General features: G+C 36.6%; 2 protein-coding genes across 3 annotated transcripts in view; one reads left to right on the forward strand and one right to left on the reverse strand.

Moving 5' to 3' along the window:
- LOC124173201 overlaps window positions 1–16,677 on the reverse strand; it is a 323,014-nt gene that overhangs the window by 184,405 nt on the left and 121,932 nt on the right. The window lies entirely within an intron of this gene.
- On the forward strand, window positions 12,291–16,110 carry LOC124173205 (putative nuclease HARBI1). Its single transcript, XM_046552742.1, has 4 exons — window positions 12,291–13,027; window positions 13,780–14,143; window positions 14,235–14,596; window positions 14,702–16,110. The coding sequence occupies exons 2-4, from the start codon at window positions 13,882–13,884 to the stop codon at window positions 14,810–14,812; spliced, it is 735 nt and encodes a 244-aa protein (XP_046408698.1). The 5' UTR covers window positions 12,291–13,027; window positions 13,780–13,881; the 3' UTR covers window positions 14,813–16,110.

Here is a 16,677-nt window from a genome sequence, read left to right on the forward strand (position 1 = left end):
CTTACAAACTGAATAGGAAACATCAAAGACAGAAACACTTTAAAAAATTTATGACCCCCTAGGCTACACATGGTAATAACTAAAATACAGAAATCTTCAAAAGGTAAAAACATATTGCTCGAATTTCATCAAAACATTCACAAGTATGCTGATTGGCTGTGAGAATGTAAAATTAAAACTTCATTCTTTTGAATTCTTGTTTAGTTATGGGAGTACAAGGTTGCGCATGGAACTTACATGGTTACATACTTATAGATCGTTACTGATGAACTTATTAAGCAAAATTATTGTCTTCATCAGCCTGATCCTCAGTCTGTTTATCCTGCCAATCCCTGAAGAGAAAATAGTAATTACTCCATGTGAAATGATATATCATGGAACATTATAGTGTATACCTATTGTAAGAGGGAATGGAAAATATGAAGAAAATGTCTGGGATGATCGAATTAGTGTGGCAGAGAAATGAGAAGCAACTACTTACTATCTTATTTTCCCGACTTTAGCCTGGTTGAGCCAATTACTCAGACACCCTTTCAGCTCCACATCTGATGCATCACGGTCGACCCTTCTGCATACACCTATAAAATTATAAAAAACATTGTTAATATCACTTAATGTAATAAGTTAAAAGTTCATTTCAATGATCAATTATTATAATAATCTTAGAATATCTTGTTGGATGCACTCACAAAAAATAACAGGACACACTGGAGTGCTATAAAATGATTTCGTAACCGAATTCTTCTGAAGTTTGCCTGTAAGGGCTTACAGCTCTGCTACATTGTCATTCTAAGACGACGCAACATATTTTGTAGAAGTGCTCATTCAACTGCTACCAAACATTGCATCTAGAGATAAAAAAGACCAAATCAATGAAGAGTTAACAGCTAATACAAGAATAATAAAAATCATGTTTTCAGCCAGAAGAAAAATTCACCAATGAAATTAACACAGTTGTCATGGTTAGTATGCACATGTAGTATGTGTGCACAAGTGCATATGAAATAACAAAAATCCAATCATACCATAATTTTTTAATATTTCATTGGACATTAATCCATACCCACTTCAAAATTATGTTGTACTTGAGTATTTTTATAGCAGTTGGAATTCCAAGCACCTACGAATGTCTGGCGAGCTCAAGATATACTTCTGAAACTTTCTTACAAATGAAACTCTTATGAAACTTTCTTACAAAAACTTAATTGTTCTTTCATTTAAAAAATCATACATTATTTGAATCAGGATGGCAGCACACAAATTATCATTATTCACTTACCACCTTTGGCTCAAATGAGGGATCTTCACTTATCCTACGGCAGAGTTTGATGAAATCCTCATCTGATGTCAATGGCAATTGGCTGAATTTCATCTCCTCCACAGCAGCACCCTTTTGCTTTGGGTCACAAGCCAATAAAGCACCTACTTTCCTCTCCAAGTGAGAAAACCCAGGTGCCATTCCTCCCATCCACATGAGGCACTGGCTATTATGTTGTTTTAATTTACTGCAGCCTGTAAATATAAAATTGTTATAAATACACTAATACCAATTGATTTGCTTACATTATACTTCCTTAGCAGACTTGGTACTTAATCATCATAAATCCTGCCTACATGCTTATCAAACAGGTGATAACCATAGATTTTAATATACCACTAATTTCTCTATCAACAAACACGAGTAATTGATTACATAACAAAAATTTTAAGGATTGCAATCTTATTGTACAGAAACAACTTAGAAACGTGTTACTTATGCCCTTGAGTGCAATATGTAATAATAATAATATCTTTATTGTTCCATGGGTCAAACATGTGACATAGAACATTGTCAGGGAGACATAGAACAGACATAGAACATGTGACATAGAACATCAAAACATACATGTTGTCATACACTATCAGACAAGAATTCATTTACTTTATAATAACCCTTAGGCTGTAAAAATTTTTTAAATTCTGTCTTAAAAACATTAATATTTGAAATATGTTTTATACTGGTAGGCAATTTGTTAAAAATAAGCGAGGCAGAGTGATGTGGACCTCTTTTGGCACATAATTGTTGTAAAATATGTATATTTTCACTCCCACGGGTCAGATAGGCATGAACCGAGGAGTTTGGTAAAAATAAGGTAGGGTTCTTTTTTACAAATAATGCACAGTAAAAAATGTACATACTTGGTAGTGTCATTATATTATATTTTAGAAATAATGGCTTTCCAGGAGACCTGATGGACACATTTGCCATAACTTTCAAGGCTCTTTTTTGCATAGAGAATGCTCTAGCAGCAGCACTTATGTCTCCCCATAAAACTACACAATAAGCCAAGTGGATTGTCTGTTAAAATGTACTAAAGCACAAATCAATGCCTAAATTATAACGATCGGAGAGAGTTCAACTGATGGCTATGTTTAGAACAGCTTATTAATTGCTATTATTCCTCGACATATTCCAAATAGTTACTCATTTTCAAGATAAATCATTCATAAATGAGTTAATTGAGGTTGAGACTAATGTCATAAAGAACTGTTAACAAAGTGGATTCTACTGCGAGAACCCTGATATTTCAACTTTAACCGTCTGAATGGATTCTTTTCACTATGCCAGCGAAAGTAAAGACCATGCTAAATTGTAATTACCCTGAGAATAAAATAATGAGTAATCTTAAATAATTAATGGATAGTAATTGGCGGTTCATTAATCATACATAAGTATCGAATGGAAAAAAAATGTTCCATTTACTTACATTAACATGCAGCACAGCAGAGATGGGTTGATGCTGACAATGGCAACTTCTTAAATCTCTTCGTGACGCTAAAAGCCACTGTTTCCGGGAATTCAAAAACTTATTCAGGCGTTGATTCAATTGTGCATGAAACAGTATTCTTTCAATCCCTTTTTGTCAGTATTCACTACGAAGCACGGATTATTTTCTTCTTCCATAGCATACTTCAACGTATATTTGCTACTAATCAATATTTTTCATCACAGCTAAATTCGCCATCACAAAATAACGGTAACAAAAGATGGGCAAAGAAATCGATTGTACGTAATAATCGATTATTTGCTTTCGATTATTGCGATTATTGAATTATGGACATCCGATTATTTTGCATAATCGATTATTTGAATATAATCGGCGGGAATAAGAAGCGTGCTCACTTGCGAGATTTTATGCGAGAAATTATTTTTTTACATTTTCACCCCTACTATAGTTTCAGAACAACAAATGAATGCTATTTTGAAGTTTACTATTGTTTATAACAATTAACTAAGTTTAAACAAAGTTAGCAACAATGCTAATAACATTTACCAGCATTAACGATTTCTACATACCTTACGGGTTACAAAACAGCAAATTAATAACTTATTAATCTACATTGTTCATAAGAAAATGTAAAGTTTAAATAAAGCTAACAACTTTTAATAATGTAACAATTTCCGCATGTTGTATGGTTGAGAAGAGTTGGCTGAGCCTTTTTGTTGATTATAACAATTACTTAAATGTAAACAAATTTAGCAACTTTTACAAAAATTAAGAATTCCCACATTTTATACGGTTGAGAAACGTGGAATGAGTGATACTCTTATTCTATTATGTTTATAACGATTACTAATGTTTAAACCAAGTTAGCAACAATTTTAGAAACATTTTCAAAATATTACAATTTCTTTAATTTAATTCGGTTAACTAACAATAAAGGAATGGTTTATTGGAACTCTTTGGTGTTTATAATAATTTCTTAAGTTTAAAAATAATTAGCAACAATTTTAACATCATTTTTTAAAGTAAAAATGCGTTACGGTGTAAAGAATAGAAAATGAGCATAGTTGTGGTGCTTTAACTCCCAAACCCAGATATTTACACATTGATGTACGCATACCTTTACATTGTATAAAATGTACAAATTTTATACAGCCTACACAACTGTATAAATTTTCATAAAATGTATAAAATTTATACAAAGTAAACATTTTATACAGCTTTATACAAATTCATACAACATTTGCACATTGTACACATTCTGTATAAAATTGTATACATAGTATACAATTTACACATTTTATGCATTCTATACAGCTGTATACAATTGTATACTAAATGTGCACATTGTACACATTCTGTATAAAATTGTATACATTGTGTACAATTTACACATTTTATACATTCTATACAGCTGTATACAATTGTATACAAAATGTGTACATTGTATACATCCTGTATAGAAATTGTATACAAAATTTTCACTGGGGAGGTTTCAACGGAGGTGGATTTTGTGGCCCAATTCATCCATTGAAGTTTCTTAGACTGGCAACCCTTTTAGTGTGAGATTGATCACAGCACTCGTCAACACAAACAGCTATTCCAAAATACCAGAAAACTTTGCATACATGTTCGAGAACTGTTGAGGTGATGTCGTTGTAATTTTCACTCTTATATAGATGGTTATTTTCCCTCCCACTCCTATAGTTAGATAATTTTAAACTCATTAGGTGAAAAGTAGCAGCCAATTACCGCAAGATAGTGGCTTAACTCATTTGAAGTGGGTCGAATCGGCTTACCCATCATTATGCCTTGATTTTGAAAACGTGATCCGAGAGGTAAACATAAAAAGTAAAGAAAAATACAAAAAAAAGGACTCCCAAAGTGATCAATCAGGCAGTGGAAGCTGTGAAACCAGGGTTAAGTATTTTTAGTGCACCCCCTGAAAGAAATATTCCTCGCTCGGTCTTAAGACAACATTTCCATCATGAAACCTGAGTGTGGTCAAACAGTTTTATCCCCAGATGTGGAGAAAGTTATTTTAGACAGAATAACAATTTGTTTGGAATGGGGCTACCCATTTGATCGTACCACTGAGTTACTTTGTTAATGGGTACTTACTACACAATTTTTGCATCTGAAGAAAGTACAATGAGTGCAACATTACTTTCCCATTGACCTAACCCACTAGGAGTGATGACAGCAAGTTCCGTAATTTTTCAAAGTTGTATTTTAGCATCAATAGATACCATTTTGAAAATCAATAACGAATTTAAATCATTTCAATGAATTTGGGCCTTTGTTAACTATAAACAATGCACCATTCATGTTAAAAACAAGGTAAAATTCATCTACATATTCTAATCAATGTTTTCAGTTCATTATTTCCTGAGTCCATTCATCAAGTTTTGTCCCCAGATGGAGAGAAAGTTATTTTAGACAGAATTACAATTTGTTTGGAATGGGGCTACCCATTTGATCATACCACTGAGTTACTTCGTTAATGGGTTCTTACTACACAATTTTTGCATCCGAAGAAAGTACAATGAGTGCAACATTACTTTCCCATTGACCTAACCCACTAGGAGTGATGACAGCAAGTTCCGTAATTTTTCAAAGTTGTATTTTAGCATCAATAGATACCGTTTTGAAAATCAATAACAAAATTTAAATCAATTCAACGAATTTGGGCCTTTGTTAACAATAAACAATGCACCATTCATATTAAAAACAAGGTAAAATTCATCTACACATTCTAATCAATGTTTTCAGTTCATTATTTCCTGAGTCTATTCATCAAGTTTTGTCCCCAGATGGGGAGAAAGTTATTTTAGACAGAATTACAATTTGTTCGGAATGGGGTTACCCATTTGATCGAACCACTGAGTTACTTTGTTAATGGGTACTTACTATACAATTTTTGTATCTGGAAGTTAAAGGAGGATATAATCTGCAAGTGGAAATTGTGTAAGAGTCTATGCACCCCGTTGTGTGGACCAATTGGATCAGATCACTAAAACCATAATTACATCTCACCAATAACAACATTAAGATGCCTAAGGTAATGAATCAGAAATATAGGGCAAGAGGCACAAAATGGCATTGAATTCACTGCGATGTTTTTACAAAGTCTATAAGTTAGAGCACAAGAAATTTTAAAAGTAAGCCTATTCACCGCATTCTACGGCAGTGAAAAGACGCATTAGGGGTAGTTAATCCAAAGCCTTGTAAGTCAACACAAGTATGAACACAATGAAAATTTAGATATTTTTTGGTGATTCCTGTGGCTGATGACGAGTTGATGTGCCTTGCTGAATTTTCTAGGAAGTTGTAGATCCATCCAACTGAGACCTATCCGCAGCATCCTTTAACCAAGATTTCACTGCTCTTTCACTCTCAGCTAGATCAGTGTCTAATTTGCAAAGAATGGCTCCTGTGAGGAAAAGACTCAGTTTAGACAAATATAACAGCAAAATAAAAATAGTGATACAAACACTTCACATGAGGCAACACTTCATATGCACAACATTACACTAAGTTTAAAATCCCGTAAGTTCAAATTTATGCCCTGTTTCTACCCTTTACATTCCAAATTTTGACCTGTTCAGGACTTTTAAAAATCACAATTCATACCCCTTTATGTATAGTGGAATACATATAAGGTTTACATACATAACTTGTATTACATTAAAAGTACAACATTAGCATTCAACATAACACTGACTGCAAAATGCTTTGTAACCCTAACACCAACTTCAAGGACAACAAATTAAATAAAAATGTATTTCTTGCTAATTTTCCACACATGCAAGCCTGAATTAAGCTACAAAATGTCTTTTGTGTCTCTTTATGCAGTATTAACACCTATAATACCTTATGCTGCTTTGAATCAAAATTTATTCTTTTCAGTGTTCTTAAAGTTGTTGAAATAATACTCAAACAATGTCATGAAGTAGGAGAAATCATTTTTATAGGCCATCAAATTTATGCTTCATTGCTTGCGTTAAATGTTCAAATCTTAAAATATAGAGATTAAGTGTTAATTGTCTAAAAATAAAAGATACAAGCTCACCTTTGACACCAGTCCACAGCTTCAAATCAGAGAAACTGTTTTTCCCCCGTTGCCCTTTGAAGCTGTACTCTTTTGCCAGAGAATTCCCCATTACATGAACCATAACTTTGATAGCACTTTTGTCCTCCTGGTCTTTATTGCTGGAAACATGTACACTTAGGTACATGGACTACAAATACAGAAGAAAATGAAAGAAGAATTAGGGGGAGAACAACTTGCATTTTTAAATGCACTAGATATAAATGTTCATGACACTTACCAGGTCAGAGACTCTCTCATCAGATTCCATCAAAAATGCCTCCACCTTCCGAAGATCCACCTCTGTATGGACAGGAAGGGGTGGTATCCCTGATGGTCTCGTTATGATCTTATCACTAGGCAAAAGGTGAAGGCTCAACCTAGCCTGATTTGCAGCCAAAACCTCTAGTTTTTCATTGATCTCCCGCAAAGAAAGTAAAACTGATCTTTGAAAGTCATCACCTGAGAGAGAGAAAGACATTAATAGGATTAATAAAACAAAACATGCATCACAACACAAGAGCATCTGAAAATATCAAGAAATGAACGTACGATTTGGGGAAACATGACTAGCGAGGACATTCCTGGATTAAGAGGGAACTTGGATGAAGGATGCATCGCATGACTTCCCTTGCTTTGCTGAGTCTTGCTTTGGAGACGATGTCCTCTCAGGACTTACAATTAGTGAGGGAACATCACAGAAAGAAAAGTTGAAAAACTCTTCCTGGCTGTGGGGAACCCTTCCGGAAATTACATCTTCAAGTAATATCCCATTACTTTGAGAAGGAAATTGAGGGATGGAAATATCTTCTGGGCTGAATGTGGTGACCTCTGCATCAGGCAATGAAGGTGTATCACTCCTGGTACCACCTCCTTGCACATTGTCCTGGAGAGTCAAACGTATCTTCTTTTGAGCCAAAATTTCCTTCAGCTCAGTCAGGCTATTGGCCTTCGTACCTTTGTCCTTTCTAGACTTTAGTGCTTTGCTCTTAATATCGACCCTCTTCCTATGCACTCCCGAGGAATGGGATTTCCCATGGAAAGATGGGCCAGGAAGATTTTCGTCACCAAAAATTATGGGAGGCTTTGGCAAATCTGAGGTGGCATTCTTGAAAGTTCTTCCGGAAAGTCGTTTTTTCCCATATCTCTTTCCTCATCAGAAGAGTCTATGGCTCGCTTTAGACGATTTCTTTTGCCCTTTCCAAGGTCAATTTGGGTTTCATAACTTGAATCATCCAAACGATTCTTCAACCCTAAATGAGCAGAGAGGTAGTCACCTAAAATAAAATGGGAAAAGATGACCAAGTTATCTAACAGAGTTATAACAGAACATGTGCATTCCCTTAAGGTAGTGGCTTACCGTAACTTTTGACCACTTCACAAACATGAACAGTCCAACTACTATCTGGTTTGGCATGCTTTGTGACTAAAGCCCTCAGCTGATGGGGTTCCAGATCTTCCGCAGGCCAAAAGCATTCGAGTTCATTTGACTCGAGATTAACTCGCAGCCAACTTTTGCTCCCTACTTCTAGTACTTCCCTTGTGTCAGATGGATTTTTTTCATCTGGCAGAGAAAACTGCAGCAGAACAAACTGAAATAGATGATTGAAAAAATATTAGCAATCACAAAATAATGATTAAATAAATATGTACTCTCATTGATGTACTAGTTACCTGATAAGAAATGAGGATGAAAAATCTCTTTCAGTGACTACTTTCAAGTACCCTAATGCACATATGATATTGATAGTCGGAAGGCAATGGCTAATAATTTGGTAAGCCAGTAAATGTTCAAATAGTGCACAAATAAAATAATACTGAACAAAAATGGTAAACAAAACCAAGATATAATTTAATTAAACAATGACACAAAATCCAATTTAAATATTGAAATTGTAAGCAATAATTTAAAAATGATAGATACAATACACTGACGCAAAACTATAAACTACAAAAGAAGTGAAACAATGAATAAGTGAAAACTTAATGGAACAATGGTGCACTGTGAAGGAGAGGAAGTGAAGCAAAATAATTTCCAGTTTTTAAAAGCCAGCACTTCCCAAAGACATCATTAATGGGGAACACTTCACAGCTGTCGCTCAGTGCAGAAACTTTCTGGATCCCAAGAGGAGATGATCTAAGTGGGTACTTATACAGATCTTCGTACTGAGTGAATTTTTTCCCTAAGAACAAGATGACATAAGGATCTCTCTTTACTATTTTCTGCAATAACACCAGTGTACCCTCTGTTGTCATGAAGCAGGAGTCTCTTCCACCAACCTTAAAAGTGATGTTGTTCACACAAATTCTGTTGAACCGACGACCAAGTTCCTGATCATTCGGATCCCTGCAAGGGTCAAACAATTCAACTTTCTTTTCTTGCGAAACAAAAACAGGTTTCACCATGTCCACTCTCTCTGAATCGCGTTTAACAATTTGCTCTAATGGTAGATACCCAGACCTTAGTGTTTCCTTGATACTTTTGAGGAAATTCTCAAACACAAATGCACTAAAGTCATCCACATTTCCACGAAGCCTGCATTCATCTGCCAGATGAGTCAAAGAATGGATATTGTAACTCACAAAATTTTCTCCAAATAGCTCAGCAGAATAAGTTACAAAATGCTTCAAGAATTCCTCAGCCTTACCAAGATACAATGGTCTCAGAAAGGAACTACCAAGGATGTACACTGCACAATGCAACAAAAGATACAAACAGTACACACTGTTATCCAACTCTTGGAAAGCAACAGCTCCATCATAAAGGAGCAAACGTCGTAATTCTGTTGCCTTATATTTTGAATAGTCATCAATTCTTCGTGGTTTCCTATTGAAATCTCTTGGGCATGAGTCCACCCAGCTTACCAACTTATCAGTCATTGCCTTCCGACTATCAATATCAGGATTCCATGGGCCTTCCCAAGTCAGTAATGCTTCCAGAAACCTCAGAAACGCACCCTTGTACAAGAGGTGCATAGAGTCAAGCCGAAACTGGGATACCATTCCAATTCCTACTAACTCTAAGGGTGAGTGGCCACAGTGGTGATTCAAGTCTTCTCTGTTGGCAAAGGAGTCATCAGTGCGCAAAGTGCAGTCTGGACCAGCACAAGCAAAGTTCATCCGATCCACGGAATATTTCCCAAGTACTGTACACTTTTCACAAGCAGAGTATCCACTGTGACCAATGCAACACTTCACCAAAGATCTTGCTGGAGCATCTAGTATGAAATCACGGAAAGAAAACGGATACTCCACACCTTTGTATTCATATCCGTTACTCATGAGATCTTGTAATTCAAGGACAAAATCACCCAAAAAGATATCAATATCTTTAGGATCAGTAGCACCACAAAAAATAGCAATAATGAATGGGCTGTCAAGAGAACCTACTAATCTGCCAAGGATAGCCCAGAACTTCAATTTCGATTCCTTATTTTTGTGCAATGGCAAGCCATCTATACCACAGTCAATTTCAATTTTGCCATTCACGCGGAAATATTCATCTAAATCCATCTTGCTGAGGTTTGCCTCAATGCCTTTATAACATAATTTAAAGTCTTCCGTAACTAATATGTCAGTCCTTTCGGATGTGGACAGCAAAGTTTTATAGGACTTTGGCATTTTACAGAAAACTTGTGAAAGCCATCCAAGTGAGTCATCCACTTTCCTCATTGACAGAACACCACCACTCCTCGCCCATTCTCGTATAGACTGTATAACATATGCTTCCTCCTCTTCATCATTCATGTCAGTTGAGTCATCAAGGATTTCTTCCCCACTTCCACCATTATCTTCGCTTGCCTCCGAAACCTCAGCAGCATTGTCCAGCATTACCCTCTCTTGAAATCTATCCATGTTATCAACCTCTTCCACAACCTCCACATTGTTCCGTGACTGAGTGACATGTTCACTCTGATCACTTTTCTCACCCTCAAAATTACCACTACTACTATCACTATCACTTGAATCACACCCACGATGAAGCAACAACTGTTCTATTAAGGCTTTAACTTGATCAAGAGTTCGGAGCGCTGGTTCAGCTCTCCGCCGCGCACTCCTACGGACATTTCTTCGGTACTGAACAACGACAAGAGAATATACAACCTATTATGGTAATTGAAAAGTTTAGGGGCTCCTTAGTCTAAAGGGGCATCGCGTTTGAAACTGACTTGGGTGGTCATCTTTGCAGTAAAAATGCAAATGCAATGTTATTTACAACATTTAATGCTTCATTAGACTGGGGAGTCGCTGTACTGTGCATATAAAACGGTGAATATCACATCACTCAAGTTCACAAATATACTCAAAGATTCAGCAAAATGTCGACCAAACAAATATGCATTAAAAGCAAGGTAGGTAATTCCGTCACATATGCTCACTACACGGCGAACTGAACAAGAAATGCACGGATACAAGCCGACCGACTAACCTTGCGTAAAGGTATACACGATACATAAACCTGTGCGAGTCAATAAATGAATGCCAAAATTCACCTTGTATCCACACCAACTAGCCAGAACGCATGAATGCGTGAACAAGTAAATGAATCTGCTCTATTAGGTCCATGCATCCTTGCATTAACTTCAACATGAACACGTACAAGTTAATGTATCATGTACCCAGGGCTTACTATTAACAAGAGCGAATAAATTACTTACCCCATTTCGTCTAAGCCCAATGACAGGGACATGATCGTACATATGTATGTTCATGAACAGTTATGACACTAAGAACTGCAACTTCACCTTATTTACATAGAAACAAAATACTTACATGAGTTTCACAGTTGCTCTGCATCATTTTCTCCTCATGCACAACACAAATTGCCAAACCAAACAACGACAGCAACCGACACAGGTTTCAGGTTTACGGTTTAACCGGCTTGTTAGATCAACAGAGACCAAAGATCAAAACATGATTCAAAACAAGATTCTGAGTATGTAGTGAAGATAATCTTGTCGCACTTCAAAACTGCCCCAAAAATACGATTTAACCTTGTCCCTACTGTACACGTATATATACGTGTGGACGTTTACTGACCCGGGAGATGACGGGCGTATATATACGTGTGAGATTTTCCCGGCCAGGCGATCGAAAGCCGTATACATACGTTTTCTAGCTCCCCCCTTTTAGGATGGTCGTGGGTTTACGACGTCTTTGTCTCGGGACCCAACGCTTCGGGGTTATGGATTAACCCTCGGGATCCGGGAGCAGGTACCCGGACCCTTTGTCTTTTAGAACTCCTCTCAGCGGTACGGGACAGCGGTCATACAATTGTTTATAGAGTCAATTTTCGAAATAAATATTTGTTCATTTCTCAAGAAATATACACTAAGAATTGAATTATTTGTCTTTTTAGCAGCGTTTACAATTTTTAAACGAAATTCTATGAAAAATATTAACTTAGGCCGTGTTCCAATCCATGGGGTGCACTCTACGCTCTTGCGCTCTTACGCTCTTAACGGCTCTTTCGCTCTTTCCCACTCTTTCCTGCTCTGATTGCAAGTAGTGCCACCACTGTCAAGTGGCAGATTTGCAAACTAAAACAAGTTGAAAAGCGAATTTTCAAGGCGGGAGAACTGTAGTTGCATCGCTAGAGCATCCAGAGCACCGGGAGCACAGGAAGAAACGGACCCGAGAGATTTTGTTCTTGTTCTACAATATTTAACTGCGCTAAATGGATTGTCGGAGATGATGTTGAATATTATAATGCAAAGGCGGCAGAGGATGGCTGCTATTATTGCCAGGATTATCCGGAGGCAGAGACGGAAAATCGTAAGTAACAAACAGTAACCCTTGTTTTCTCCAAAATGTTATTCGGCAATGCTTCAAATTTACTCTCCCGTCATGTCATTCGCGTAGTAGTGTCTCTGAGAAAAAGATGTGGTGGATATTTTTTTCCAGCTGCCACGTATTTGCATGATGTACTTAGTTTTCTCTTCGGCGTGTCATTCTCGAAATTCAGTGGATTTCTTCAAACAAATTGTGTTACCCCTTTTAGCCTCAGGTGAAGTATTGTGTCACGCACTTGGAGCAGAGGGGAGTGTTGTGGGAGATACTGCGTGGTGACGTGACTCAATCAAGGAGGCACCTGAGGGTCACTCCTAACACTCTAAATCTTCTTATAACCAAGATATCAAGGAAGAGGCATGGCTGGAATCCGCAGATCGAGGTAAGTTCCTAAAATGTTGTAGTATTTGCTAATTTTTTTGATTTATTGTCCCACATAGCAGAGATATGTCTATGAGATGTCTCGAATGTCACATGTTATGTCTAGGAGACATTCTTTATACGTCATGAGACGTTGGAGATGTAGCCAAGACATCTTAGGATTTTTTTTAAAAGTCTTATTCATGTCCTGATTTAAATAATTTTGCCTTTCAAAATTGTATATCAAAACATTAGAATATGTATTACAAGATATATGGAAAGTATATTACAGGGCTTCTGGCATTGCGCCTTATATTTTAATTGAATCATGATGACTTGTTGTCCAAACGAATGCTGCCAAAATCAAAATAATCAAATGTCATTTAGGTTTACTCATACAAATTCATTCTCATTCTCTTCAGAGATGGCTGAAACACTCACTTTGTCCATTTAAATACTGTTTTCATTACAACTTCCACTTAAAATAAATATGCCACAGTCCGAAAAATATAAATGTCTCCCATAATACATGATGAAAAGTTTAAAATTCCACAGTCTGTGAGACATACGTGATATTCGAGACCATAGTGAGTCGTCTCTGAGAGGTTCGTTGCTATGTGGGGTGGTGCAGTTTCATATTTGATTGTACGTTTCAATGGCAACATAGTATTCTCCTTATATACTTACAATGTGAAAGCAATTCAGTGATAAAAAAGCTCCAACAGTGAGAATAGTAGGTTTTAATTTTGAGTTTGAAACATTTCCATTCTACAGGCAATTCTCTTCCTTTTCTTGCTGGCTTGCGGTACCTCCTATGGTGTTGTAGCAGCAACCTTCAACATTCCCAGGACTTCGGTATTCACTGCAGTGAAGAGAATGCTGCAGGTGATGGGGAAGCTGATGCCAGAGGTCATTGCACTGCCAGCCGAAGAGGAGTTAGAAAGAATTGGTGAAGAGTTTTCTGCGAAGGCAGGGAGTCGGGCCTTCAGGAGGTGCGTGGGAGCAATTGACGGCACCCACGTCAGAGTTTTTTGCCCTCGTGGGAAAGGCGAGGACTACATAAATAGGAAGCTGTCTTACAGCCTGCGAATGCAGGCTGTATGTATTGCCAGTGGAAAAATAATCCATGCGTACACAGGTAATGTATGACATGTAATTTTATATGCCTCAGATGACTAATTATGTTAATATGATTACATTTATCGACATTTTCACGTAAATTTTAATAGGATTTCCAGGATCTGTTCATGATTCAAGAGTGCTACGACACAGCTCAATCTACGCGGAGAGCAGATACCCTCCTGAGGGTTATTTCCTGGTGGGGGACGGTGGATACCCCTGCCGAGCTTCTCCAATAGCACTTATAACACCATACCGCGCGCCATCGAATGATTCCCAAACACTCTTCAACCACAAACTCTCCAAAGCGAGGATAGTGGTGGAGAGGGTGTTTGGGATGCTGAAGACTCGGTGGCGCAGCGTTTTCACAAAGGTGATAGAGGTGAAAATAGCTAAGGCTGTGAAGGTCATCATTGCTTGCGCAGTTATGCACAATGTGTGTTTAACTGCAGGAGATGTCCTTAATGTTGCAGTGAGTACTTCTAGAACTCTACATACAGCACTTATGTTCCGTGTAGCGTAAATGATTACACAATATGAGATGTAACACTACAAAATATTTTTTATCTCTTTCCAGGATAATGTCCCGCCGATGGAACGTCAACAGAACCCAGGAGTAGAAGTTGAAGAACCTGGAGAGAACATAAGAGGGGCACTACTAGAATTGATGGAAATAGAGCAAATGTGACTCTCTAAGTTATTTTAAGTAATGCAGCAATTCAACGAGTCTCATGTACTTTCTTTTTGAATGGTATTTCATTTATTAAAAATTGTATCAAGTGTAATCGATGACAGAGGTGTCTTTGCATGGATAGCTAGTTTTTGCAGCAACTTGTGCTGATTGTCCTCTAGCATATACTATGGTTCTCAAGGAAATGACTGGAAAGGTGGCTTCAGATTTATTATCATGTTATTAGTCTCTTGACTTGTTACTTGCATACAAACTTCTATTGACCTGCAGGATCCAAATTATGCCTATTTGAGCTGTTTTTTTAATTCTATTTTGCTCCTGATGCAGACACATGCTAATGATGAGGACTTGAAAGTCTTCTTAGCCACACTTGAAGATATCTGCTCTTATCATGTCTGTACTTTGTAGTCAATGTGAATTGTTGGACAATTTTGGTTCATCTGAGTGTGTGTAATGTCATAGTCGAAATGGTGTTCAAGGTGTTGTCATCCTGAATCCTATTAGCTGTCAAATTGAGTTCAGCTCCTTAATTCTCCAATAGTTTAGTTCTTTGCTTTTGTGCAGATATTATAATTTGCCCTTTTAAACAATAGGCATAGTTTTGATAGCTGCCCATAGTGGTTGAGTGGCATAAATCATTTGACTTTTCGGATGCCACTTCACTTTGGCTATTTTTCAATGGCTCATTTCATATTATTTTGGTAATTGCTGGCTTGAGGTGAACCAAATTTTTATTACATCTTTATATAGTCATTGAATTGCTGGATTTGAAGGTCTGGGGTGCATCCTTGTAAGCCTTTCTAAGAGTGTCCTTGCATTTGTAAAATAGTACTAATTTTCATTTTGATGGCTTGTTATCTTGTTCTCTGTAAATGTAATTAATATATTCTGCCTTTCAGGGAATTATCTCTTTTGTTGAAGGGATGATGATTCATCATGTTAAAGGGAGTGGTTCTTCACCAGTGAAGGTGCTGAGAGTAAATAGCTATTTCCCATAAGCGCTAAAATTTATTAGCTATATTTTTTGTAAATTTTGTAAATAATTATATAGTTTCGTTGGATATCATCATAATTGATAATTCCTTAGCTCAGAATCCCTGTGACTTTTTTTTCATGGAAAGTATTATTTTTTAGTTTTGGACTTTTGCTTATATTAAAATTTTTGGGCAGATAAGCTCCTAGGCCTGGTCATTGACATTGAAATGAATTTAATGCTTTCGTAAATAATTGCTGTATTATTTTAGTCGCCAATTTAATGTAAGTATTTGCTTAATAAACATGTTGCATTATAAACATTCTTTGGCCTTCTTTCTACAATTTATTAGTGCTTTATGCCCATTTTCACCTAATTGGGGCGAATTCCTCATATGTCCCAATTGACCTAAGTCTACTGTATTGCCAACTGTTGGTATAAAGACCCTTAACTTGCAAATCTTGCTACACAACCAGTAACGTGCCGTCAGGGAGTCCGCAATAACTGAAGAATGCAGAAAATATTACTACGCCATCTTCGTTTTTCTATAAATGCTTAACCATTTTACAACTTATATTTCATTGTAACACTCCCAATACGAACCAACTGGGCCTAACAAATTGTGATTAGAAGCAGCAGCAAAGAACAATGCCAAAAAATTGAGTTAGATTAATTATATCTATGTATCAATATTTCGCCAGATTAAAAAAAAGGCCTTAAAAGTAAAGGTTAAGTAGTAAGCAGCCGTGACATATATCCCGTGTATTCCTTTTCGTGATGAATCCTTTAACGGATCAATAAATTTTATTAGTGGGTTGTCCTTGTTATGAAAAAATTTGAAGTTATCTAGAATTATACAATTTTGAAATCTTATTGTAAAAAATATTCA

The sequence above is a fragment of the Ischnura elegans genome, assembly GCF_921293095.1.
Source record: "Ischnura elegans chromosome 13 unlocalized genomic scaffold, ioIscEleg1.1 SUPER_13_unloc_4, whole genome shotgun sequence".
NCBI classification, from domain to species: Eukaryota; Metazoa; Arthropoda; class Insecta; order Odonata; family Coenagrionidae; genus Ischnura; species Ischnura elegans.